A 27,967-nucleotide genomic window follows, 5' to 3' on the forward strand; every position below is an offset into this window, starting at 1 on the left:
CCTAGTTTGAGAACCACTGATCTAGACCATCCTTGACAGGTGTTTGTCCAACATGTTCTTAAAAACCTCCAATGATGGGTATTCCATGACCTTCCTTGGAAGCCTATTCCAGAGCTTAACTTCCCTTAGAGTTAGAAACTTGTTCCTAATATGTAACCTAAATATCCCTTGCTGCTCATTAAGCGGATGGCTTCTTATCCTACTTTCAGTAGACTTGGAGAACAATTGATCACAGTTCTCTTTATAACAACTCCTAATGTAGTTGAAGACTTATCAGGTCCCCCTTTGGTCATCTTTTCTCAAGGCTAAACGTCCAGTTTTTTTAACCTTTCTGCATAGGTCAGGTTTTCTAAACTTTTAAGCATTTTTGTTGCTCTCCTCTGGACTCTCTCTAGTTTTTCCACATCTTTCCTAAAGTGTGGTGCCCAGAACTGGACACGCTACTCTAGCTGAAGCCTTACCAATGCCGAGAAGAGTGAAACAATTCTCTCTCATGTCTTAGCACGCTCCTGTTTATACACTTGTAGTAGGCTATACCTTTCTAGCACCCCCTTGGGGAGAGGGTGGGCACTGCCCCTGCCTCTCAGTCCAGGGCACAGGCCTCCAGCTGTGCTGTTCAAGGCAAATTGCAGGGGAGAGGGGAGCTAAAGGAATCCAAACAAAAAGTCTGTTTGCTTCCACAGCCCACAAAAACCAGCGTCCAGCCTTGGGAAGTCAAAGGAAAGTACCAGCCCTTCTCCTTTCTGAGAGGACCTGGGAAGCCAACCCATTTCCCCAGTCAGTTACCCCCGCTGCCAGGAAGCTCTGAGTTGCAGTCCTGCTCCTACAGAGTACCACCCTGCACTTTGTCTTTAGCGTTTTGACACAGCAGCCTCCTCATATGAAGCTCTGACCACCACCTTCTTCATTCATTTTTAGCCAAGTTTTGGTTTTTTAAATATCCTTCTACAGCAAGGCTTTTTTGCACTATTGCATTTCCCTGACATTCTCACTAGTCCCTGTAGGGAAAAATCTTTGATTCTGGGCTGACTCAATTTTTCATCCAGAAACTTACTTTCTATAGAATATTTTCCACAATGCCATACAACAGTGGTCACCATCCCTTAGATCGCAATCGACTGGTCGATCCTGGAGCCTCTGCCAGTCGATCGCGATCTCCGGCCACTAAAAGTCTGGCAGCGTAGCAGGGCTAAGGCAGGCTCACTGTCTGCCCTGGCCATGCGCTGCTCCCGGAAGAGGTCAGCACGCCCCCGAGGTCCCGAAGGGGTGGGGCAGAGGTCTCCGTGCGCTGCTCCTGCCTGCAAGCATTACCCCCCACAAGTCCCATTGGCTGGGAACGGGGAACTGCGTGATGGGAGCTGCAGGGGTGGTGTTTGCAGGCAGGAGCAGCACACAGAGCTTCAGGGGCATGCATGCTGGTCACTTCTGAGAGTGGCGTGGGGCCGGGGCAGGCAGGGAGCCTGCCTTAGCCCCGCTGTGGCGCCAACTGGGAGCCGCCTGAAATAAGTGCCGCCTGGCGGGAGCCTGCACCCCAGCCCTAAGCCCCCTCCTAGAGCCAGCACCCCATACCCCCTTCTGTACCCCAATCCCCTGCCCCAGGCTGAGCCCAGAGCCCCCTCTCACACTCCGAACCCCTTGGCCCTAGCCCAGAGCCTGCACCCTCTCCCGAACCTCAACTCCCTGCCACAGCCCGGGGAAAGTGAGTGAGGGTGGGGGAGAGTGAGTGATGTGGGGGATGGAGTGAGCAGGTCAGGGCTTCGGGAAAGGAATGGGGTAGATCCTGGGTTGCACTTAAATTCAAAAAGCGATCTTGTGCATAAAAAGATTGGAGACCACGGCCATAGAACATCATCAACAGGTTCCTTGGCTTTGCACACATTACACAGCCCATGTTTATTTCTTTTTAATACGTTTAACTTATTATTCAAGGCACAATGACCTGTTAGCCCTTTAAAAAGGACTATGTCATTTTTCCTAACATGAATGTGGAGCATAGTATTATCTTCAATTTTTGATCATACATTCTAAAACCTTAAGTCTTTTTTTTCCCCCTTAGTCCATAGTTCTTTCCATTCCTTCGCAAGCTCCTTTGTTACCACACTTTTGAATTCTTGTCTATTTAAAGGTATCTTAATATTTACCTCCTCATTTTTTCAGAGCTTATTTTGCTGCTTTGTCAGCCCTCTCATGTCCAGATATTCCGATATATACCAGAATCCATGCTATTGTTACACAGATACCTGCTTGCATTATTTCTGTAATTAGGAACATTATTTCACTTATGTCATTTCTGCTTTCCAAATTCCGATTGTCATAATGCCTGACAGGTTCAAGTGCAGGTCAGTCGCACATCTTTTACCCAGGTTAGTGCCAACATTATCCTTATTAGTTCAGCCATCAGTGTGGTCACATAATTCAACAGTCTTTTAGATTTCTGGATTCCAAAACTAGGAACACAGAAGGCTGTTCCCACTCTACTCGTGCTGTCATCTTCTGATCCATCTGTATAGACTTTGCAAAGCTGGTCCCATTTTTCATAAATAAATTCAGAAATGTTATTGGTCATAATAAGTGTTTTTTTCCTTCCCTTGTTTTTTCATGCAGTTCCAAATCCACAAATGGGGGAATAGCTGTTCAGCTGTGCTGCTGTAGTGCTTCAGGGTAGCCACTTACTACAGAGACAGGAGAGGTTTTCCCGTCACTGTAATAGTGAATCCACCTCCCCGAGACGCTGTAGCTAGGTCTACAGAAGAAGTCTTCCGTCGACCTAGCGCTGTCTACACCAAGGATTAGGTTGAGGGTTAACTACTTCGTGGATTTTTCACACCGCTGAGCAATGTAGCTGGGTCAACTTAACTTTTTAGTGTAGATCTGGCCTAAGAGTTGTTTTTGAGATCGAACCTAAAGCTTGGCATCCATAGTCTAAAACTGATCTGATCAATGCTCTGTACATCATTATCATCATCAATACCTTCTTTATCTGCACCCCATTTGTTTCCAGCTACGCTTTTGAGTAAGTTCATCCTACTTTTGAACAATCTGAATTTTTTCACAGTAAAGAAATAAGTTCCAAACTTCCCTAATTTTCTTTCTGGTTAAAGGCATTCCCTTAATTTTTGCAAGTAAGACTTTAAATCCCCGATCATTTCCCCACTTAGAAATTCTCTGGAGTACCTCATTTGTCTTTTCCCATCTAATTTAAGTGTATTATGCTTAGTCTATATAGCACAGACATCTGCACGCTTTCTGGGAAGTCATTTATCATAAGGGAAAACAAAACAAGGCTGTAAATACTCCTTTGTGGAGTTCCATTTGTAAGCTTGTAGGTTTTTGATAAAGCTGTTCCCATTTTAACTAAAAAAGTCCCTTATCCACCAAACCATTTCCCCTTTTATTCCAATTTTGGCTAGTTTATATAGGACGTCTTCCCTCTAGCATGCCAAATGCTTATTCAATGTCCAGGAAGACTGTTATCACAAAGTTCTTAGTCCTTATGCTTTTTTAAGCAGTTTCTAGTCTCACGAGATGGTCAACTCTGCATCTTCCTTTTCTGAAACCACTTTGTACCTCAGTTAGACAGGAATATCATTTTTCTCCAAGTATTCCACTAGTCTTACATTTACACTTTTCCCCATGTTTTTACCCCACATGGGATCTGCGAGCAATACGTTTATAAGCATCAGGTCTTGTATGTACCTTGCCTGGTTTCTTAACTGGCATCACCAATGCTTGTTTCTGTTCTACTGGCAGCAGTCCTTTTCCCCATATATTATTATCCACCCTACAGTCACCTGGCATCTTCCTTTTTAAAGAACCCACCCATATCTAGGCTTTGCAAGCCTCACATATGTACCTGGCTGAAGCGGATTGTGCCCTGAGAAGCTCTTTAATTATTTGCTGAAGGGAGTGGGGGCCTGTCTCACCACAACATCCCAGAATTATATTAACCTTTTTTGCAAGTGCAGCACATTGTTGGCTCATATTCAACTAGTGATTCACTAAAACCCCCAGATTATTTTCTGCAGAACTACTGCCTAGCTAGTAATTTCCCATTTTGTATCTGTGCATTTGATATTTCCTTCCAAAGCGAAGTACTTTGCACTTGTCTTTATTGAATTTCAGCTTCTTGGATTCAAACCAATTCACCAGTTTGTCAAGGTAGTTTTAAATTCTAATCCTGTCCTCCAAAGTACTTGCAACCCCTCACAGTTTGGTGTCATCTGCAAATTATATAAGCACACTCTCCACTCCATTATCCAAGTCATTAATGAAAACATTGACTAGTAAGAGACCCAGGGCTGACCCTTTTAGGACTCCACTAGATGTGCCCTCCCACTTTGACAGTGAACATTGATTACTCTTTGATCACAGCCTTTGAACCAGTTGTGCACTCACCTTATAGTAACTTCCTCTAGACCAGTGGTTCTCAAAGCCAGTCTGCTGCTTTTTCAGGGAAAGCCCCTGGCAGGCCGGGCTGGTTTGTTTACCTGCCGCGTCCGCGGGTTTGGCCGATTGTGGCTCCCACTGGCCGCGGTTCGCCGCTCCAGGCCAATGGGGGCTGCAGAAAGCAGTGCGGGACAAGGGACGTGCTGCCCGCCCTTCCCGCAGACGCCATTGGCCTGGAGCGGCAAACAGCGGCCAGTGGGAGCCGCGATCAGCCGAATCCGCGGACACGGCAGGTAAACAAACCAGCCCGGCCCGCCAGGGGCTTTCCCTGAACAAGCGGCGGACCGGCTTTGAGAACTACTGCTCTAGACCAGTGGTTCCCAAACTGGGGTTTGTGAAATGTTACAGGGGGTTCTCGGGAAAAAATTCCATAATGGTGGACAGTGCTGTCCCTAGGGACCCTGGGCAGTACGGGGCCAGCAGCCTGGAGCCCCTGGACTTCCAAGAGCTAAGCAGATCAAAGCAAGCATATCTATCACACTGAGGAGATTTAAACTTCAAGACTCCTTATAAGAAATGGAAAGGGAGGTGGATATGTTTTGCTGTTTTTAAAATTAAATAGGCAGCTAGTGTTGTTTTTAAAATTATGATGAAGAACAAGTTTAACCTTTGTTGTAACGTGCGTTGTTTGCCAGGACTGCGCAAGACCTGAACGCTTGTGTAGGAGGAACTCTGAGTTGGCTTCTTAAATACCTTCATGCCGTTTCACATCTGATACTCCTTGATGAAACATAGGAGCCTTGTTTTATAACAGACTTATTCAAAGTGATACAAGCTATGAAAGTGAGATCTTGGAAAAGTGTTGCCGTTTTCATAATGTAATAAAAATACTGTAATGATAAATAATAAATAGTGTATAATAAGCGTGTCATAAAAACAAATTTTATATTTGCAAGATCAGTGCTTTTATAATTTATATTCAGGTAAATGAGAAAATCCCTGGAAATATTCATTTTTAGAAGGGGGTTTGTGAGACTTGACATTTTAGTGAAAGGGGTTCACAGGTTGTTAAAGTTTGGGAACCACTGCTCTAGACCATATTCCTCTAGTATGCTTATGAGAATATCATGTGGGATGTGTCAAAAGCCTTACTAAAATCAAGGTATGTCATGTCTACTGTTTACCCCCATCCACTAGGCAAGTAACCCTATCCAAGAATGAAATTAGGTTGGTTTGGCATTTGGCTATTATTTATTATCCTATTATTCTCTAGGTGCTTACAAACAGATTGTTTAATAATTTGTTCCAGCATCTTTCCAGGTAGCAACGTTAGGCTGACTACTATATAATTCCCCAGGTCCTCTTTGTTCCCCTTTTTAAAGACAGGCACTATGTTTGCCCTTCTCCAATCCTCTGTACCTCATCCATCCTCCAGGAGATCTCAAAGATTATCACTAATGGTTCCAAGATTGTTTCAGCTATGTCTCTTAAATGAACACCGTCAAAAGAAATCACATTTTAAAAAATGCCTTTACAACTGTTACTGATATGACCTAGATTGTTAAAACAAAGAATGTCAAAATACTTCCTACTTGTCAAAAAGAAAAGGAGTACTAGTGACACCTTAGAGACTAACCAATTTATTTGAGCATAAGCTTCTGTGAGCTACAGCTCACAAGCTTATGCTCAAATAAATTAGTTAGTCTCTAAGGTGCCACTAGTACTCCTTTTCTTTTTGCGAATACAGACTAACACGGCTGCTACTCTGATTCCTACTTGTCATCATTAATGATGTTTGTTTATTCTTTTCACTTAACTCTGACAGTGAAATTAGTCTAGTAAATCAAGTTAGTGTAAAAAAAAAATTTTTTTTTCTTATACTCAGAAACTAGTAATCCAAGGAAGAAGTGGAAAATACAAGTCCCTCTGACTGAATTTTGCTTGTTATAAATGCCTTAGATAGTTTCCCTTTGGGTTAACGTGCACTAGTACAATGTTGTGGTAGAGATATGTTTTAAATTAAAAATGTGTTTTATTCATATTGACATTTTTTAAACAACCAAAATTTTGGGTCTAAACTACATGAGACGAGTCCCTTTGCATCTGGTTTATATAAAGTGTGCAGCCACAAAGATGACAATATGGTTCAAAAGATTCTCTGTGAAAGAGCTGTGACAGATTATTATGCCAGCAATTTTAAAAGAAGAATAAAATAGTTGAAGGTTCTTGTAGGAAAAACTGACTTCTTTTGATACAAAGGCAGAATTTAATAGCTTCACCTCCTCCCCATCAGCAACTTCTATCCAGGAGATAATTAATTCAAGATATTAATGCCTTTTAAGAAAACTTAAAGCTGGAATGTAATGTTTCTCTAAAGCCTAATGTTGTCTTAGTTCCTCCTGTATGCTTCCTCTTATATCCATATACTCAGCAGATGTTGGTGCCAAACCAGTAAGCTCTGCCAGGGTTTATGTTCTATTATAGATGTAGAGGAAACCACTGTCTGGTGTACTGAGAAATATTACAAATAAGGAGCTCCTCTAGTTGAAGTCTTCTTTTAAAGCTATACACACAGAAAAGACAATCCTGATTCAGTCACTGGCATCAACACTAATTATTGTACTCAACCGAACTCCTTGATCAAATCTTAATTACAAGAAAAGACAAGGTATGTGAAGAGACTCAGAGCTTCCCCCAAGATTTTGGGGTGATGAGCAAACTATCATATGCTCTCCCTTCTGTCCTAAAGGGAGGGGAAGTTTGGAAATAATTAAAAAAAACAGTATAAATGGTTTGGCCCGGTACCCCTTTGGGGATTACAGCCCACACACTGCTAGGTGAGAGCCTTGTAGTCATGTCTTTCTCCATCCTGCCACCTGGTAGACTGATACAGCTGCAGGGGTGGGAAACTCAGGAAACACCTTACATCACTCTGAAATGCTCCTTTCAGCCGACTAAGAAGTGATGATAATCATGGGTACCAGTGAGGAAATTCAAAGCAGGGTCTGCCACTTGACCCCTAATTCACTGTGTTTTGCCAGCATATTGGCAGAGTCAGACTGGTGAGTTCACATAGCAGCTGAGGCTTAAATAAGAAAAGCCCTTGCTTTTATTGGACAATGGCTGTACAGAACCCTGACTAGCACTATAAATGTCAGAAAGCAAGTTGCTGATTTTAAAAAATAAATATTGATACATGGCTGGAGGGGATGAGAACCTAGTGGAATTGAGTGGGGGGGAGCATGGAAGAGCCCCATTTGCAGAAGTTCCTACATAGAGTTTAGCCTGCATAGCATGGGTGAAGACAGGACTTCGGGGACATCCACTCTCTGTGGCACCAACCCCCTTGGAAACCTGTGGGATTTTTCAGATAAGTTAAGTTTGTCAAGGCAGGGATCACATCCTTTGGCTGCACAGAGAGGAATCTAGCATGCTTTTTGGTGCTGTTAAAATAAGAATAATTAATACAAATTCCTTCAGCATTAACTTCCTTGCTCCATCTCTAATACAGAACCCTGTGAAGGTAATCCAGGAGCAGCAGCTGACCTGGAGTTCAGTGGCTGCGAACTCTTGCAGGAATCATATTATCAGGGCAAGCTAGCACAGAGGCAAGCATTTTCAGCATAGTTGGACGTCACCACACTGGATCCTCTCCAAGATCCAGGGTTCTAGGGCTCAACCCACTGATGCTGACAAAATAAGTAGGATTTGGCAAAGGGAACATCACTGATTTTCATGTTCCCTATGTGGGAGCAGTTGTGAACACAGTCAAAGCTGGCAAATGTGCTCTACAATACATCATATTATCAGATGCCTGAAACAGTTCCTCCACTGCTTTTTTTAAAAATTTCATTAATAGTGCTAAATCTTGCAAGGTGCTGAATGTTTAAGTACTTTACTGCATCAAAGCCAGAGGGCTCAGCACCTTCTCAGATTGAACCCTCAGCCTCCAGGAGTGAGGGGTCTATCATAGAGTTGGTTAACATTTTCAAAGCATGTGAGCTACTTAGGAGCCTAAATCAAATTTTCAAAAGTGATTAGTCACTTAGGAGCCAAACTTTCAGCAAAAGTCACTTCTGAAAATGGAGTTTAGGCTGCTAAGTCACTTATGGCACTTTTCAAAATTTTACACTAATTCATAATTTTACACTAATACAATAGCATTAGCTGCATGGGGGAAATGATAGATGTCAGAGACAAGGCCCTGATTCTAGAAAACAGCTAAGCACATGCTTAAGTCCATTCCTATTCAGGAAAACACTTAAGAATGTGCTTTTGTTCCAATGAATCCCAAAGCAGAGTGGTCAGCGTGATGGCTCATGCACCTCTTATTGCACTTGTTTGTATTACACCCCCCAGCTGCCCCTCAACCCAGCCACTGTTAGTTGCTTCTCTTCGCTGGGTTAAAGGCCCCTTTTTAAAAACGGCTAGTTGGGGTTTAATCCTCCGTGGTTGCCCGTTTGTCCATCGTAACCGTGGCCTGCCCGCGGCTGGGACTGCCTCGGCTCGGTTGCACTTTGCCCCCTTTCCAGTTCATTCCATTACTGGTGCCTGGTTTATGTACGTTTTTAACCCATCCCCGAGGCTTCCAGGCTGTGTTTAACGGCGGGGGGGTGGGAGTTGCACCCACCATGGCCGTGGCATGGGCAGCCCCTGGGCGGGGGAGAAACGACTGCCCGCGTGGGCACTCAACAGGAGGGGTCGGCTTGGCTGGTCTGAGCATGAGGTCTACCGGCCTTTGGGCTCCCTGGGGCCAGGGGCAGCATGGGGGACCCCATGCCCCCCCCCGCAAGGGGCTTCGACATGCTCCCGGTGGGCTGCCCGCTCTCTAGCTCCAGGGGCCCCACTGCCCTCCACCCGGGGGGGCCCTGCACTGGGGTGCTCTCTCCCCTCCCCCCACTGGGGGTCTATTATCAGCGACAATCAGGAGAGACTCACACAGAGGCCTCAGGGTGGACACAGCTGGTCTCCATAGCAACCACCAAACTCAGGGGGCCTATCATCCAGATTGGTTTTTAGCGGGTGCCTGTCAGGCATAGCCACTCAACCACGCCCTCGCAAAGTTTTTGCCTATGGAGAAAGGGGCAGGGAGGGATGGAGGGGCCGTCGCTGGAGTCTATTCACCCTTCCACCGGGCGTTTTCTAGTCAGGCAGTAATTAGAGTCGCCTAAAGGGTCCTTGCGATTTCATATCCCGGCGTGCTTTACGGCCGCTCTCCCTTTCGCCGCCATCTTGGGTCGGAGGCGCGGGGGTGAGTCCGGGAGCGGAGGTCCCGCGGCTGGTGAAGCGGCCTTCTCCCTCCACCATGGGGCGGGGGCAGGTGCGGCGGGGGCCGGGCTGTGGAGCGGGGGGCGCGTGGAGCGGGCAGGCGGCGGGATGAAGCCGATGCGGGGCGGATGGTGCTAGGCCCTGGGCTGAGCCGGCTCCGAGCCCGGCGCCTCCCGCCTCTGACTCGCCCGAGAGGGGTCCGGGGGGCTTGACTGGACATCGCGGGGCTGCTGCCCTGATAAGGCCCGCGGGGTGGGGGCCTGGCCTGGCTAACGTAGCCGGCCGGTGCAGAGCTGGGTTCCCCCCTCAACTGGCCGGGCTCTAGCTGGGGGCCCCTGGTGCTGCTTCCCTCTCCAGCCGCCTAGTGGGGGAGCGGGGTCGTCTGGGATCCTGTGGGACGTGCCGGCCGCCGCGGAGGGGGGGAGGTTATACAGCCGCTTGGTGCTAAATTCCCGAATGTGGCGGCTAAAGTCTTTTTGTGCTTCGCAGGCCTGCTGGGAGCAGGACTTCAGGACGACACCATGTCTGGGAGGTGAGCGATGGGCTCTGAAAACTTCCTTTATTGTCGCTGGACACGTTACACTGGGGGGGGTCTTCGTAAATCACACACATTTCCTCTCCCTAGCCCCATCTCAGCTGTAGAACGTGTTGTGTTAAACCTAACTAAGCTCTGACTCTCCGTTGTGATGTGGTTGTCATGACCGATACTATTCTTCCCGTCCCAAACATCTGTCAGCTAGAAAATCTTGCCCTGCCTGTTACACTGCACAGTTGTGTCTGGATCAGTATGTTCTTAGACATCTTGACGCTTATCCCATGCTGCTGCACAGCGCACTGCACTTCGCAGAGTGCTCTGCACAGACCAAGGAAGTAGGACTGGATAATTGGGTCACACGGACATAGTAACTGGGCCTGTCTATGCGTCAAGAGTTGTTAGAATCTGATTGCAACCTGCTGATTGTGTTACAGGTTACAGGTGAAAGCTACTTGTCTTGTTCATGGATGCAAACTGCATATGCAATTACCTGTGTTACAGTTTGGTTATGGAGTTAAGTGTAGCCTGGACAGATCTCTACTGTAAAAGTAACTATGTTAAGAAACCCCTTTATAGTATAATTGCTTAAACATAGTTTCTCAACATAAAACCGACCATACTGGATCAGACCAATGGTCTGTCTAGCCCAGTATCCTGTCTTTTGACAGTGGCTGATACCAAGGGCTTCAGAAGGAATGAACAGAACAGGTAATCATCAAGTGATCCATCTTGTGTCTCCCATTCCCAGCTTGTGGCAAACAGACTGGACGCTTCAGAGCATGGTTTTGCATCCTTGCCCATCTTGGCTAATAGCCATTGATGGACCTATCTTCCATGAACTTAGGTAGTTCTTTTTTTGAGACCCTGTTATAAATCTTGGCCTTTACAACATCCTCTGGCAAAGGGTTCCACAGGTTGTGTAAAGAAATACTTCCTTTTGTTTGTTTTAAACTTGCTACCTGTTAATTTCATTTGGTGACCCCTAGCTCTTGTGTAATGAGGAGGAGTAAATAACACTTCCTTATTTACTTTTTCCACACCAATCACAATTTTATAGACCTCTATCATATCCCCCCCCTTGGTCGTCTCTTTTCCAAGCTGAAAAATCCTGTTTTGTTAATCTCTCCTCATATGGAAGCTGTTCTATCCCCCAATCATTTTTGTTGCCTTTTTCTGTACATTTTCCAATTCCAGTGTATATATCTTTTGAGATGGGGTGACCAGATCTACACACAGCATTCAAGATGTGGGCTTATCATGGTTTTATATAGAGGAAATGTGATATTTTCTGTCTTACTATCTGTCCCTTTCCTAATGATTCCCAACATTTTGCTTTTTTGACTGCTGCTGCACATTTAGTGGATGTTTTCAGAGAACTATCCACAATGACTCCAAGATCTATTCCTTGAGTGGTAACAGCAAATTTTGACCCCATCTTATATGTATAGTTAGGGTTATGTTTTCCAGTATGTATTATTGCATTTATCAACATTGAAGACCTTAAACATATTTTAAGTGTCCTGAATTGTGCTAAAGACTTGGACTGGTCACAGTGGACACGATTATGTTCTCTCCCACCCATTGACGCTGGGATGCAGTTATGATTTAACCATGTTGAGAGAGAACATTTTAACTAAGTTGTTTGACATGGTGACTTTTGTGGGATAGCAGGCCCCAAGTTCTTAATCTATTTCACCATGTATGGAATATACTGTCTATCCCTTTGGGATGTTGCGACAAGTGTTTGTGTGTTTAAAAAAATGAAAATAACGTTTTTTTAGAAATGGTTCTAGTACAAAAAAGGAAGGAAGGAGAAGGCTAGTGCAGGATTTTTATAATTGATGTCTTGTGCTCAAGAAGCTGCACTTTGTGAATGTGGGGGTATTTGCTCAAGTGAAGCACTGTTCCTTTTTCCCCTGTATGCTTTCTACTAGCATGATATCTAATTATTTCAGAAAGTTTTGTTCAGAAAACGTATTCACGTGCAATACGTTTTAGTGGTTGGCGATTCATTAATATGCTCAATATTTCCTAGACTGTGGTCCAAAGCCATTTTTGCTGGCTATAAGCGTGGCCTCCGAAACCAGAGGGAGCACACTGCCCTTCTGAAAATTGATGGAGTTTATGCCCGTGATGAGACTGAATTCTACTTGGGCAAGAGATGCGCCTATGTATACAAAGCTAAAAAGTAAGTAGCTGAACTCCTTGTTGTTATGTTAAATAGGACTTGTAAAAATTGTCGTAAAAATTGATCAGGCCACAATAAATGTATTTGCATACCTGTTGCCATGATAATGATGAAACAACAAAATGGCCAAGTAGAATCGTGCAAGACTGGGTTGAATTTTGGGATTTAGTTTTCACTTTCACATTTCTAGGTACCAAATTAATTCAGTTATTAAATGATAATGTGTTAAACATCAGTATGATTGCTCTTGTAGAAATGCTGGGTTAGAAGACTAATGGTTCTGGTAAGAGTGATGGGTTGGACATGAGTCTTCTCACTTCCAGGATACTGGTGTGAACTGAAGTCAAGTCAGTAATGGACTGGACTGAAGTGTCCTTCACTGTTGTACTTCAGTGCTTTAAGTGACAGAATTAATATCATCCCCTTCAGTGAGGGTTTGCTTTGTAACCTGAAGGGATTTAATAAATCCTCATCTGCTTCTGGGAGTGCATATAACTGATCACCATCATTGCTGCTGCTCTTACTATGCTGATGGATGCCCCAGAAGTACTGTAGGTTTGATGCATTTGGGGTTATTCCCTTCTCTACTTGCATAGCAGGTTGAATTTTTCTATTGATGTGGACCTTGATGCAGATATCTGTGCCTTTGTTACCTCCTGATTAGATTACTTCAAGGCAGTGATTTTCAACCTGTGCTCGAACCCCTGAGAGTCTGCAGACTATGTTTGAGGGGTCCACAAAAAGGTGTTACCATAGAACTGTGGTTTTCAATCTGTGGTCCCACGGACCCCTAGGAGTCCACAGACTATGTCTAAGATTTCCAAAGGGGTCTACACCTCCATTTGCAATTTTTTAGGGGGGTCCATAAATGAAAAAAGGTTGAAACCACTGGTTTAAGGCACAGCTAGTGCAGAATGTGGTTTGCCATTTAGAATGTTTCATACAGCGAGTGCTTTTTCCCTGTGCTCCAGAGACCACTCTGGCTTTTATTATGTTTCTGGGTGCAATTCAAGGTTCTGATTTGGACCTGGACATCTTAGAAACCTCTCCTTTTCCTCTACAGTTAAACTCACAGGATTCACTCAAACTGATAACTTCTACATTAATACATCTGAAAGGATTGAGGGAATCAGAGCATGCTTAGTGGGAAGCCCTCTTCTCCCCTTTGATAGTTTGCCAGACACACAGAGCGAAGCATTTCTCTTCTTGTGTTTTAACAGAAGTGGGTTGGACTGTGTGAGGGTTTTGATTTTTCTTGCAGGTGGTCTGGGGATAGGTTAGAGTCTTATTACATGATGTGAATTGTAATTACTGTTGCATGTGGCTTTAAGCTGTGCTCCCAGTGGTTTAGATTGTTAATATGTGAATTTAAAGCTAGTGAACACTAAGGTTATTGATAGCAGCCGTGTTAGTCTGTATCCGCAAAAAGAAAAGGAGTACTTGTGGCACCTTAGAGACTAACCCATTTATTTGAGCATAAGCTTTCGTGGGCTAAAACCCACTTCATCGGATGCATGCAGTGGAAAATACAGTAGGAAGATAGATATATATACACACACACAGAGAACATGAAACAATGGGTGTTGTCATACACACTAACAAAAGTGATCAGTTAAGGTGAGCTATTACCAGCAGGAGAGGAAAAAAACCTTTTGTAGTGATAATCAAGAATTCTAATGTGTAATATTGTTTGCATGAATATATATTATAGTTATTTGCAAATCATCCAGTAAATCACTAGGCAGAATACTTTCCCCAGTTAGTACCAGAACTGGAAATAGATACAGTGTTTGGAATGGATCAGAGGGGAGTGGTTGAAGCCTGCAAATCCCAGACATAGCAGTTCTGAAAGGTAAATCTAAGATAGGAGGCTAATCTACACACAAAACTTGCACTGGTTTAACTAATTGATTTAGTTTAAACTGGTGCAAACCTCTGTGTGGACACAACTGAACAAGTTTGCCAACTGGCTTATATCTATTTAGTTTGATTTAATTCTGTAAATTACTGAATTAATATAAGCCAGGTAGAATACTGTTGCTTGAAGGATGTTTTGTAAAGGGACACTGTTAGGTTCACCCACAACTTGATGGGGCAAATGTACAGACATGTTTTTGTGCTTTTATATTTGGGTTTAAACCCATTGCCCTACTGTATTTGCAATCCAAACATCACAACCTCACACTAATGAGATCACCAAAAAATCTCTTCACAATGTGCATTTCTCCCAGCTTGGATGAAAGCAAATCTGCATTATGAGTGACCAAATAAATGTTTCTAAACTTTCAGTTTGACCATTCCAAGGGAGCCATGACAGTAGAGGGAATGAAACTTCTTTTAAAAGATGTTTTTAACCTGCCACTGTTGCTTTAAGTAGACGGTCACTTGGTTTGGAGTGGAATGCCCAGGAGTTAACAGTCTTCTGTTTGTTAGCAATACCGTGACTCCTGGTGGGAAACCCAACAGAACACGAGTAATCTGGGGGAAAGTAACGCGTGCCCATGGAAACAGTGGCATGGTTCGTGCCAAGTTCCGGTCCAACCTTCCTGCCAAGGCCATTGGGCACAGAATCAGAGTGGTGAGTAGTTTTTCCTAACAGCTTTGAACCTATAGTGATTTTATTTTAACTAAATTATACCTTTTGGGATATAAGATTTTCAAAGAACACTGAGAAAATGTTACATTGGTGGAGGGGAAATATACAAAAATTCCCTTTCCCCTGTTTCCAGTGTGCATCTTCCACAGGGCCTGTCATAGGTGTATGTTGGGACATGTACTCTGGCAATGGGAAAGGTTTAACTTCACTGTAATCACCCCTCAAAGATTATTTACTCTTGCTTTCTTTTCCCTCTCCCTCAAACTTTGTACATCTAATTCTTTCTTCTCCTCTCTCCCCGAGTCTCCTGGTCCACTGTCCCTTTTATTTGGGTCAGGGTGTTCTGGGGTCTTTATTTTTCTTTCCCTTATCTTCCCCAAATGCCCACACAGTATCAGCCCTGCTTCTGGCTGAGGACTAAATGAATCTCTCCCAAGTCCAGTCATGGACCCAAAACTCACATGTGCTGTTACCCATGCACCTCCAGGATAACCTCCTCCTTGACTGGCTGTCTCTCACCACTCAAACTGTTGCTCCTGTACACACTGTCATCCTAATGATATTGTCAAGAACAGTATCAGAGTGAGATGTGACCCTGCTCAGCTTTCGTTATCCTGTAGAAAAACCACTGTAGGAGGAGCACAAGTACTATCCTTCATTGCAGCTGGGCAAAAGAGAGCAGTTATCCTCTCATTCCCCCAGCTAGGTTCGAAGATGGTGCATGGGATACCCCTGCAAAGAGCACTTCCCAAAGATTGAGCCATGTTCTGTGCTCTTCCATGTAGAACAGGGGTGGGCAAACTACAGCCCATGGGCCAAATCTGGCCCGCCAGCCATTTTAATTCAGCCCTTGAGCTCCCACTGGGTAGCAGGGTCTCGGGCTTGCCCTGCTCCAGCACTCCAGCCAGGGAGCAGGGTCAGAGGCCGCTCCACATGGCTCCCGGAAGCAGCGGCATTGCCTACCTCCAGCCCTTACCCTTAGGGGCAGCCATGGGCCTGCAAGCTGCCCCCACCCCAAGTGCCGCCCTGCAGTTCCCATTGGCCAGGAACCACAGCGAATGGGAGCTGCAGGGGTGGTGCCTGCGGATGGGGCAGCGCGCAGAGCCGCCTGGCTGCGCTTCCACCTAGAAGTCAGAAGGGAAATGCCGCCACTTCCGGAAGCCACTTGAGGTAAGCACTGCTCGGAGCCTGCACCCCTGAGCCTCTTCCCATTCCCCAGCCCTGATCCCCCTCCAGAGCACCCTACTGCACCCCAAACCCCTCATGCCCAGCCCCCCTCCCAGAGCCTGCACCCCCAGCTGGAGCCTGCACCCCTTCCCACTCGCCCTCCCCAGCTCAGAGCACCCTTCTGCACCCTGAACTCCTCATTTCTGAGCCCGCACCCCCAGCCAGAGCCCTCACCCCCTCCCACACCCCAGCCCCAATTTCGTGAGCATTCATGGCCCGCCATACAATTTTTATTCCCAGATGTGGCCCTCGGGCCAAAACATTTGCCCACCCCTGATGTGGAATCATCACTACTTCAGGAAATATAGGGCTGGAAGGAATCTTGAGAGGTCATCTAGTCCAGCCCCCTGCTCTGGCAGAACCAAGAGAATCTAGACCATTCCTAACAGGTGTTTGGCCAACCTGTTCTTAAAAGCCTCCAATGGTGCGGCTTCCACATCCTGCCTTGTAAGCCTATTTCGGAGCTTATCTACCATTATAGTTAGATATTGGAGTCACCTGCAAATTATATAAGCATATTTATTTGGGTAGTCTATTGTCCAAATCATTAATGAAAATATTGACTAGTACCAGGCCCCTGCGTGACCCCACCCCCAAATACCATCTCCCTGTTTGATAATGAACCACTGGAAACTACTCTTTGAGAATGGTCTCAGCCAGTTGTGCACCAGCTTACAGTAATTTTGTATAGACCGCATTTTCCGCGTTTGCTAATGAGAATGTGAGGTGGCACCGTATCAGAAGCCTTACTAAAATCAAGATAGCACACCTACCGCTTCCCTCCATCCACTAGACCAGTAACCTGTCAAAGAATTCTCTGTGCAGACTCCTAGCTATCTGCATGGGTATTTAGAGAATGATTAATTAGAAATGTGTGTTAGATTAGTTAGAAATGTGTATTGTAGTTTAGTAACAAGATCTAACCTGATGTTTTTGTTTTTCAGATGCTGTATCCATCTAGGATCTAAATTTTTACTAAAAATAAAATTCAGAAATTGTTCCTTTTTGTATATTTTGTTTTTAATGATTTCTTATGACCTTCAGCTGGTGTGGGGGATAATTAGTTCACTTTCAGTTGTTTCTACAACTGTTACATAATCCACAAAACAGGACAATGACCTAGTAATAGCAGATGATAAAGGGAGGAATTGGATTTGTTACTGACCAAAGCATCAAAAGAGAAAATTACCTCTTAAATGAAAATAGATCACAATGAATGGCTATCTACCTGTGGCTTTTTTCCTGTAACTCCCATCATGGTATCTAAGTGCTCTTCAATAAAAGTTTAACATCTCAAAATTGTGCATGTAAACTGAAAACAAATGCAACTTACATACAGTATTTGAAAAACACTTTGCCTGCTTACTAAAATGAAAGCTCAAAGTTTTGCTTATCTTGCACTGGTTGATGATTCTTCTGACAAATCGATGTAGATAATACAGTTCTGTACAGTTACAGTTTGTAATTTCAGGTGTAATACAGAACTCAGTTTATTTGCCAAGATTCAGATTGCTTCAACTCACATTTAAAGATGTAGTGGCTTCTTGAGATACTCATGAAGAACAGGACTTTAGCACTCCTGAACAATCCTCTCTGGTTCTCACCTACCTCTTAACTTACTTCCACTTTATGTAGTTTAGTTACACACCTGCCACCTGTTTGAAATCCCTTCATTCTCCATCACCACAATGCATGTTTCCTCTGCATGAGTCTTGACTGGCTGTTTTCCAGGATTGTTAGATATTGGTTATCCGCTAGACTTTTAACAAGAAAAAAATTCTTATTTAAGAACATAAGGGCCATACTGGGTCTATGGTTCTTTTTTTAACCCTGTTGTAGTCTTGGCCTTCATAACTTCCTCTGGCAAGGAGTTCCACAGGTTGACTGTGCGTTGTGTGAAGAAATACTTTTGTTTTTAAACTTGCTGCCTATTATAGACCTCTATCATATCTCCCCTTAGTCGTCTCTTTTCCAAACAGAAAAGTCCCAGTCTTATTAATCTCTCCTCATATGGAAGCCGTTCCATCCCCCAGTCATTTTTGTTGCCCTTTTCTGTATGTTTTCCAATTCCAATATATCTTTTTTGAGATGGGGCGACCACATCTGCACACAGTATTTAAGGTATGGGTGTACCTGGATTTTTCTCTTTTAGTATCCATCCCTTTCTTGATGATTCCCAACATCATTAGCTTTTTTGACTGCCACTGCACATTGAAAAGGAGGACTAACAAATTTATTTGGGCATAAGCTTTTGTGAGCTACAGCTCACTTCATCAGATGCATGCAGTGGAAAATACAGGGGGGAGATTTTTATATACACAGAGAACATGAAACAATGGGTGTTACCATACACACCGTAATGTGTAATGACATTTGCAAACTGGACACCATTAACTTAGGCTTGAATAAAGACTGGGAGTGGACGTGTCATTACACAAAGTGAAACTATTTCCCCATGTTCCCCCCCCCCCCCCCCACTGTTCCTCACACATTCTTGTCAACTGCTGGAAATGGCCCGCCTTGATTATCACTACAAAAGGTTTTTTTCTCTCCTGCTGGTAATAGTTCACCTTACCTGATCACTGTATGGTAACACCCATTGTTTCAAGTTCTGTGTCTATAAAATCTCCCCACTATTTTTCCACTGCATGCATCCGATGAAGTGAGCTGTAGTTCACGAAAGCTTATGCTCAAATAAATGTGTTAGTCTCTAAGGTGCCACAAGTACTTCTTTTCTCTTTGTGGATACAGACTAACACAGCTGCTACTCTGAAAACTGCACATTGAGTGGATGTTTTGAGAGAATGACTCCAAGATCTCTTTCTTGAGTGGTAACGGATAATTTAGACCATCATTTTATATGTATAGCTGAGATGTTTTCTGGTGTGCATTACTTTGCATTTATCAACATTGAATTTAATCTGCTATCTTGTTGCCCAGTCACCCTATTCCGTGAGATCCCGTAGCTCTTCGCAGTCTGCATTGGATTTAATTATCTTGAGTAGTTTTGTATCATCTGCAAATTTTGCCACCTCGCTGTTTACCCCTTTTTCCAGGTTGTTTATGAATATGTTGAATAGGACTTGTCTCAGTACAGACCCCTGGGAGACACCACTATTTACCTCTGTCCCTTCTGAAAACTGGCTTAAAATCAATATACTGCATTTACTTTACTTCATATATGTTTAGGACTGGGTTGGTTAAACATGCAGGGAAGAAAACCGATTGTAAGTTCTTTGGGGCAGAAGCTGTCACTGTAAAGTGCCTAGCACAATAGGGCCCCAAGTCAGGACCACTAGGCATTAACCATAATACAGATGTTAAATAATTTAAGTTTGATTTCAAGACTAACAAGTCATTTTGGGAAAGGGTGGGATTGTGACATCAGAGATAACCTGGCCAATCAACACACATTTGAGCAGCGAATTTGCCTACTGCAAACAGTTTGATTGCAAGACTCCTAGAAAAAGCTTTCCTCTCTAGATGGTAACACAGGTAAATTACCTTAGAACTGGCCATAGGTAACAGGTACATTAATCCTGTTTAAGATGCTGAAAATTGATACTCAGTCACATTGTGATAGTGAAATGTAGCCCTCTGTTCATGCTTGTGGAATCAGGGACTTTTTAATCTGGCAGTGGAACTGTTGCTAATCTATTAAATATCGATTATATGTCCTTTTCCTGGTGAGTGACACAATGTGTATAGTTCACCTTCTGGTCTCCCTCTCCCAACCTCCCTTGTTAGGGGAAAGTCTTTCATATTCTCTTCCCCTCCTTTGCCTGTGGAGGCAGGGTAGCAGAGTGTATACAATAGCCAGTTTTCACCTTGTCTGAGGCCCTGAAGCAAGAACTTCTGGGCTCTTCATTGTGTCTCATGCTATTTAAATGTAATCTCTTTTAAAAGATACAGCAGAAATTAAAGCTGGTCAGAGGTGACAAATCATGTTTAGATGTGTGGCCTGTGAGGGGAGAGTGAGAAGTTTAAGATCTTTATAGAGGCAACAAAGAGGAGGAGGGGACGTAGAGATGCAGAGAAGGTAAAATCTGCTCTCCCTGGCGGGCCTCTCTTACTCTGAGAACAGGGGGACATTTAAGGAAGCTGAAAGGCAACAATTTTAAAACCGATAGTTTCTCTTTTAAGCAAAACACAACCTGTGCAATTCTCTCCCACAAGACACCAGAGTCCAAGAGTTTACCAGGATTTGATATATGGATGACATGAGCAAGCTCCATTAGATTGGGGGGGGGGGGGGGGAGATTGTTATGCTTCCAGCCATAAGAAGTTATTAAGAAACTTCCCAGTGGTTGAGTTATTCCATATTTTCATATCACCTGGATTCTAGCCCATTCTGCTGCAGTATTTGTTCCTGGACGCTGTTGGTGATCACATACTGTGCTGGATAAGCTCCTGTCTGAACTGGACTGGCAATTCCTCTTTGTTCTCCCTCCCAGGGAGGGTGTGTATACAGTATGCATTGCACCTCCAACAGCCTGGGTCGCTCACTGCAAAAACGGCCAATGACACCAATTTTGGATCCTCCTGTAGTGAAAGGTCCCATTTGTTCTTATTTTTCCTCTTCACTTTGCAAGAATTGTGATCCCTTGTCGAATACACCCACAATATCTAACCTGCTTCTTTGTGAGCAGTTCATGTCTACACCGCAGCTGAGAGCAAGTCTCCCAGCCCAGGTAAAGAGACTCAGGCTACTTCAAGCAGAGCTAGCATGCTAAAAATCACTGTAGATGTTGTGACTTGGGCTAGCTGGGCAGGCTTGGGCTAGGGCAGCTAGCCCATGCTGTAATGTTCACACTGCTGTTTTTATGTGCTCACTCTGCTTGAACTAGGGTGAGTCTGTCTACCTGGGCTGGGACCCACAGAGCCTTAGCTGTTCTCTGCACGCACTTTCCACTCCCACAGAAACATTGGCATAGGCTTCCCTTACGCTCCCTGTAACAAGCCACTTGCCATTCTAGTGACGCTGTAGTCTGGGAGGAAGATATGGAGTCGGAGCTGCTAGGGGAGATGCCTGTGTGCTCCCCGGCAGAGCCAGTGCACGGGCAGTTCCTGACTCTGCTGGACACTGTGGGCAGGAGGAATGGCCAGGTGCTAGTGATGGAGATGGATGATGTACATGAGGCAGCCCCGCTTGTGCAGATGGACTTTGCCCAGGCGCTCTTCAGAGGGATCGACCTAGAGGCCAAACTCCACCGGAAGGAGGAAATCAAGGAGGAAGAGCAGGAGATGCAACCACAGCTGGTCTTCATGCTCTGGCAATCGGCTACGCTGAGGCAGCTCATGCAGTGGGAACACCTGGATGAAACACTCTGGAACTTAAGGAATCTCTTTCCCTCCATGCCAGCTGCTCTGGTACTGGTGATGATCCAGCCAGACCTGCAGCACCAGCAGGTGGAAGCAGAACGGGCGGCAGGGGCGCTAAGGAGAATGCAGTGCTTGCTAGATGGTGGCTTCCAGGAACTGGTGGTGGAAGCAGCTGTTTATAGCCCAGGCCAGCCAGACGGGACCCTGGAGGTCAAGAGAGCTGCCTGCAGAGCCCTGAGAGAAGTTCTGAAGGGCCAAGAAGGTACTGGAGGGGTCAGAGGTCACACAGGGCTAGGCATCATGTGAAGGGGGACTTAAGAGCAGGTCTTGCTGGGGAGGGGAGATGAAGAGCTAGGTGGGTGGAAGGAAATGTGGAAGTCTGAGCTGGGTGCAGAGGGGAAGCAGAGATCAAAGCAGAGTTAGGAGTGAGAGACACACCAGAGAGACATGAAAATCAGGGATGTGGGCATCCAGGGTGGAGCTGAGCAAGGTGGTATTTGGGAGGCTGGGATGGGCATGGGGGCACATGAGCTGGAAACTAGACTGGGGAACGGGAACCGCCGTATCCCTTTCAGCAACCCATGGTGCTGCAGGGCCTGAGGAGGGCCTTCAAGAAAGTACATCAGGAGCTGCTCTTTCGAGCTGCGTGGCTTGGAGCCCTGTAGGTTTGCTGCTCCTTGTTGCTAACTGACAGGAGGAAGCAGCTCTGAGAATCTGAGCTCATGTGCTAGACAGAGCTTGAGTAGGAGATGGGAGAAGAGGCATCTTGCATGTGTGTGAGAGCTCTGAGGAGAAAGTCTTGGTTCAGGGGCCATCCAGTCGGTGTCCGTGGGTCTTTGGGGAACTATGTCGTGGTGTCAATAAATGTCTGGGCCTTTTACATAGGGGCAACCTGCCCCAGTCCACCAGCCCTACTTGGTGTGAGGGCAAGGGGCATGTTAAATCAGTGCCGAGGAAGATTGTAGGTCGGGCTCTGTTTGAGTAGGGTTTGGGGGGGACGTTCAGTCATTGTCCAGCAGGTCGGAGAGAGCTGGGTGCTGTCATAAACTGGGACGTAGGCGGTCAGCGCTGGCAATCGTGAGCCAGAAAGCGGAGGTCAGAGGCGGGGACAGAATGGGGAGTCAAGCCAAGGGTCAGAGCTAGAGTCAGGAATCAAGCTGGGGGGCGGGGGGGTGGAGTGTAGCAGCAGGGATCTGGATCGAGGCTAGAGGACAGGAGCAAGGCAGGGCTCCGAAGGTAGTGGAGAAGGCAGGGTCCTGTTGCATGCCAGGGATTCACCTTGTTGCTTGGACAACTTCCTGTGCCACCTCCTTAAATAGTGAGTCTGAGCCAATCTGAGAGGCTGGACATCTCCTACCGTTGGGAGCTTCGTGGGTGGGGCCTATGGTGAGCGAGGGTACACCAGCCTACACTCTGGGACCAGCAAGCTGCTGGGTGCAGGTCGCCGTCTGAGGATTGTCTGGGGACCTAGGTTCGAGACCGGAGAGTCCTCACATAGGTGCCGGCGAGTCCCTTCTGATCCCTTAGCCTGGCTGGATCCCCTCTGTGGTCCACTTGAGAAGCTGGGATTGCTAGCGACAGCATGCGCTGGGAGGAAGAACAGGTGGGAGAGGCTGCACGGTGGTGTGGCTCTTCTTCAAAGGCGTGTCGCAAGCTCCTCTGCTCAGTGGTTCATGCTCGGCACAGCCCCAACCTTGCGGCTGATGCTCCCCAAGCCAGCGGCATTTACACTGTGTTCCTCCCCTCCCCCCAGAAATGACTCCCCAGGATCCGGTTACCATCCGACTCAGCTTGGGTGTGTGCAACACAGGATATGAAAGACGGTATGAGGACAGGCTCCCTTAGGCCGCATTGCAATGTGCCTGGAAGGTGGGTGCATCTCAGCCCGTCCCTTCATAGCAACGTCCACCCGCTGCTACTGCACGAGCAAACCCGTTACACTGGCTGCTCCTAGCATACTTGTTGGAGGAGTGCTCCCAGGCAGGCCAACTCCTGCAGATACTTTTGCCTGAGATGCCTTCCCCACTCCCGCAACTCTCCCCTGGCAGGAGTTTGGAAATTCCCCTTCCTCCCTGCCTGGGACTGCAAGCAGGCTGTGCTGGGCTGGGGGAAGGAGGATGGGGAGAGCACTGGGGAGGGGCGGGGGGCTTAGATACTGTGGTAATGGTGCTATAGAAAACCCTAGGCCAGACAGGGGAGGACACCCCCTTCCTCCATTTATAGGACACCCCCTTCCTCCCCAGGCCACGCGCACAGTCCTGCAATGCTGCGCAAATCCCTGGGGTGCATAATATGCTCCCCTCGATGGGATAACAAAACTCGTGCTAGCAGCTGGATTCTGAGCATGCAGAAACCGCCTGTCGCCAGCAGGGAGAGCTGCTGCTGCAGCAACCCAGCCACAGTCCCTTTCTTCCCTTTAGTTCACCTTACAGTATTTCTGTTGCCATTAACCCTTGGCAGGGTGGCATTTACCAGGCTGTCCTCCACACCAATGCTAAGGGCCACTGGTAGACGACAACAAGCCTAGCCCTGTTTGTTACACTGCATGCTAGGGGCCTGATCCGACCCCCTCTGAAATCAATGGCAAGTCCTCTGGGGACTTTAGAGGACTTTGCATCAGCTTCCTAGGTCCCCTCCATCCCTGTGCATCAGCAGAATTTTGATTTGCATGGTGCAGCTGCCATGAGAAGTCGGGGGGAGGTAGAGCTCTGAAAAGCTGTGGCAAAGTAGCAGCATAAATGGTTAGGGTCCTCCCAAATTCACCGCCATGAAAAACACATTACGGACCATGAAATCTGATCACCCCCAGGAAATCTGGCTATTGTAGAGGAGACTAGAGTTCACAGAGCTGGTCAGCCGAAGAGCAGCGGCTGCTGGCCGGGAGGGAGCTCACCTCTGAGGGCACAGCGCGGAAGTGAAGGTGGCATGGTATGGGGGGGTTGTCAAGTTGGGGGGCAGGGAGGGAGGCCCAGCCTTACGGGTAGGCAAGTGGGCGGCGGCCCAGGGCCCCGTGGTCACACCCACACACAGCCAGCCTGAGGCCCCTTTAACACACACACCCAGCCAGCCAGCCAGTGGCCCCTTTAACTCCTGAGCACCGGGCCTGGAGTCAGGGAGAGGCAGAGCTGGGGGCTGCGACTGTGCACTGAGCTCCAACTGCTAGTCCCGGACAGGCGGGGAAGGGACAGGACTCTCTCTTTCCCGGCACAGGCCACTCCCAGGGCCAGGTCAGACCCACCTCAGGGATCCTCCCCTGGCTTCAGGAAGCTCCATGGATGTTGGCCAGGCGCCCAGCTCTGAAGCACAGGAGTAAGGGTGGCAAGACTGCAACCCTCCGACGATAGCCTTGTGACACCCCCGCCTCCTCCGCCCCCCACGGTTGGGACCCCATGGTTACAACCCTGTGAAATTTCAGATTTAAAGATCCGAAACCATGAAATTTACGATTTTAAAAATCCCATGACCAAAGCGGACCTGAATTTGGTACGGCTGTATATATGGTGATTGGGTGCTCTAGCTGGTCTAGAGAGATCTTGCATCTTGATATATGGCTTTGTGTGAATCAGTTTCGCTAGGTTCCTATGTAACATGGAGTACCTACAGTGTAGGTTTGTGAACTCCCTGTTCCAAGTGAAATGGACTGTGTTTAGCACATTCAAGTACACACTACCCCCTCTGTGGAGTTTATCTCCATAGAAAGAAACTGATTTCACCATGTGTACAATGATCATGTTAAATAGACACTAGGAGTGATGCAACCTGCCTACGGTTTGGTATAATCTGATGGAGAATGTCCCTGGGAGGTATTTAGATTTCTTTTTTTTTTCAGGGGGAGGGAAGAGGCACTGTGGGAGGCAGGTGATTTGAATCTAATATCAAGTAACCCCATTGAATAGTTGCATCCTCACTGGTGTATTGTAGAGGTTATGATTAATGCTGGCTGGGAAACTTTTCCTTTCCCCATAAAATGTTGAGATTCCAGACATTTTCCCATTCTGCACTGGGACAAAACTGAGACCTTTTGAAAGTTTTCACACACAAAAAGAGGGAGGGAAAAAACCTACATAAACACCCCTTCCCATCCCAAAATAGCCAGTAGTAGTCTGAGGTTTGGGGCACTCACCTGGGATGGGGAACTCATGTTCCAGTCTTTGCTCTGAATTAGATAGAACAGGGACCTGTATCTGGGTTCCCCAATCTCAGCTGCAAGCCCCAACCCCAGCCTATTGACTGTTCTGGGATCTCAGGGTGGGGTTTTTTGTGAAAACTTTAAAAAAAAAATTAATTGAAAAATTCCCAACCAGCTCTAATTATGATTAATTGATTAACTTGACAACAGTTGGACTGCCGGTGGACTGACACTACCGCCTATCATGCTGACTAATAGTGTCTCACTGTTTCTTTGTCTCCCCTTTCTGTCTGTGTCCATCTGTCCTCTCTGCTTTATACTTAGATTATAATCCCTTTGGGAGCAGGGAGAGTCTGTTTGTTCAGAGTTTGTACATCACCAAGCTCAGTGGGATCCGGGCCCATCCCTGGGTTCCTAGGTGCTGCAGTTATACAAATGTTGTTACAAATTATGCATTTTTGCATTAGAGACTTAAACTTTGTGTCTCTCTCTTTTTTTTTTTTTTTTTTTTTTTACAGCTCCTGTATCCAGCTAAGATCTGAACTGCCACCAAAATAAAAAACCAAAAACAAAAAAACTACACAACAAAAAAACCCCACACATTAAAATTTGGAGTTTATTCTCTGTTTGCATGCCTGTGTGTATGTATAAACTTCAAACCATTTATCACTTACAGCAGAGCAGACAAAATGTCCTGGGACAGTTTTCATGTGAGGAATTATGTAATGACAGTGGACTCTTCTTTATATTTACAGCTGCTTAAATATTTATTTTAAACCCTTAACATCAAACAGTAAATATTTTTAAAAATATTTCACAGCCAAAAAACGTGATTTCTTGTTTAGTTGTATCATTATCTGGGTCTATTTTAAACTCATGAACTCTTCAGTCTGGAATCTACGTCTACACAGCAACAACAAACCAATGGGAGTGAGTCTGAGAGCCTGGATCAACTGACTTGGGCTTGAGCTACGGGGCTAAAAATAGCAGTGTAGACGTTTCTGCTCGGGCTGGAGCCCAGGCTCCGAGACCCTCCCCGCTTTCCAGGTTGCAAAGCCCAGCTCAGGCGGAGTGTCCACACTGCTGTGTTTAGCTCCAGATCACAAGCCGGAGTCAGCTGATCTAGGCTCTGAGACTTGCTGCTGTGGGGTTTTTTTTGTTTTTTTTTTTTTTTGCAATGTAGACGTACCCTTGTATGTTTTGTAATGCACCTAGCACAGTTCTGGGAGTCGCACAAAAGCAGCCCTGATTATTCTGGAGGAAACTCTCTGGCCTGAAGTGGCGCATCTTGTCATTGGCTTCCCACATTTCATTTCTTATGGTTGGTTTGAATTTGAAAGGAATTGAATCTCTGTAGGTATGGGAGGGTGTTGAGTGCCAGCTAATATCACCAGCTCCAAACATTCATAACTCACAAGTCAAGCTCCAAAAAATCATGAAATTTTAAAAAACAGGAACTGCTGTCCAAGGTCACCCTGCAGGCCAGTGACAGAGAAAGGTCACGCTTCCCAGTGTCCTGGGCTTCATGGTCTGAGTTCAGCTCAGTTCCTTGAGTAGCACAGCAGAAGGGAGTTTGCAAGAGGGTTTTAAATCCAGAGAGAAGGAGGTCACAGAGGCTGGACCAGGCGCAGGGGGCAGTGTGGAAGAAGGCACGGAGATGTCTGAGAGAAGCTGACCCGTGTGGGCAGATGACGCTGGCGTTGCTGCCAGAGCAGAGGTGGCAATGGTGAGGGCCTGGGTAAGCAGGGTGGGGCAGAGTTCTGCCGAGCTTTGCAGGCAGTGAGGAGAAGCTTGAATATGATGTGGTAGCAGAGGGGGAGCCATGGGGGGGTTTCAAACCGTAGCAGCATTTTGTGTGAACTGGTGGGGGGCATGTGCATGTCTGGGAGGCCGGAGAGAAAGGGGGAGCAGCTGGTGATGGACTAGAGGAGAGCTAATAGGGCTCTTCCCTCTAACTTTTAGGATTCCTTCAAAGCACAATTTCCTGAACGCTGGGATCAGGCTGCTCCACCCTCTCAACGTACCCTGGCGAAGGCTGCACCGTCCCAAGGGAACAGGAGGGCTCGCTGCTCCGTTCAGGCACAATCACCCTGCTAGGTTTCTCTGCCCTGTTAACCTCCAAACGTGGATCAAAAAGGGGCCCGTGCCCAGGACTCTAAGCAACTCCAGCTTTATCTGCCTACAAACAAAACCTTGCCGAATCCCTCTCCCCATTGATCTAGCACTGTGTACTGACACGACGGGGCAAGGTCCATTCACCCCCTGGCCTTTTCATATAGTGCCCCAGACAAGAACGTTTTCAGGGAGTTCTCTCAG

The 27,967-nt window shown here is 46.2% G+C and overlaps 3 protein-coding genes across 6 annotated transcripts in view; 2 read left to right on the forward strand and 1 right to left on the reverse strand.

Annotated features, from left to right (window-relative positions):
• DRC9 (dynein regulatory complex subunit 9) overlaps positions 1–9,456 on the reverse strand; it is a 34,477-nt gene extending 25,021 nt beyond the window's left edge. For all 3 annotated transcript variants that reach the window (XM_074963394.1, XM_074963395.1, XM_074963393.1), the window contains exon 1: positions 9,325–9,456. In XM_074963394.1, coding sequence (XP_074819495.1) covers positions 9,325–9,389 — 65 coding nt within the window. In that variant the 5' untranslated portion in view covers positions 9,390–9,456. The remainder of the gene's footprint in view (positions 1–9,324) is intronic.
• A 107-nt stretch (positions 9,457–9,563) lies between these two features.
• RPL35A (ribosomal protein L35a) lies at positions 9,564–17,199 on the forward strand. Of its 2 annotated transcripts, none has more exons than XM_074962874.1 (5): positions 9,564–9,637; positions 10,144–10,186; positions 12,225–12,377; positions 14,811–14,955; positions 17,145–17,199. In XM_074962874.1, exons 2-5 carry the CDS (start codon positions 10,176–10,178, stop codon positions 17,166–17,168), a joined length of 333 nt encoding a protein of 110 aa, XP_074818975.1. In that variant the 5' UTR covers positions 9,564–9,637; positions 10,144–10,175; the 3' UTR covers positions 17,169–17,199. The 2 variants fall into 2 exon arrangements, with proteins under 2 accessions (XP_074818975.1, XP_074818976.1); XM_074962875.1 differs by having other exon boundaries at positions 9,599–9,706.
• Positions 17,200–21,018: 3,819 nt separating this feature from the next.
• On the forward strand, positions 21,019–26,462 carry LOC141993337 (uncharacterized protein C2orf72 homolog). Its single transcript, XM_074962876.1, has 3 exons — positions 21,019–21,784; positions 23,276–23,391; positions 26,170–26,462. Exons 1-2 carry the CDS (start codon positions 21,202–21,204, stop codon positions 23,365–23,367), a joined length of 675 nt encoding a protein of 224 aa, XP_074818977.1. The 5' UTR covers positions 21,019–21,201; the 3' UTR covers positions 23,368–23,391; positions 26,170–26,462.
• Positions 26,463–27,967: the final 1,505 nt, after the last annotated feature.

Source organism: Natator depressus, chromosome 9 (genome assembly GCF_965152275.1).
Source record: "Natator depressus isolate rNatDep1 chromosome 9, rNatDep2.hap1, whole genome shotgun sequence".
Classification (NCBI taxonomy): Eukaryota; Metazoa; Chordata; order Testudines; family Cheloniidae; genus Natator; species Natator depressus.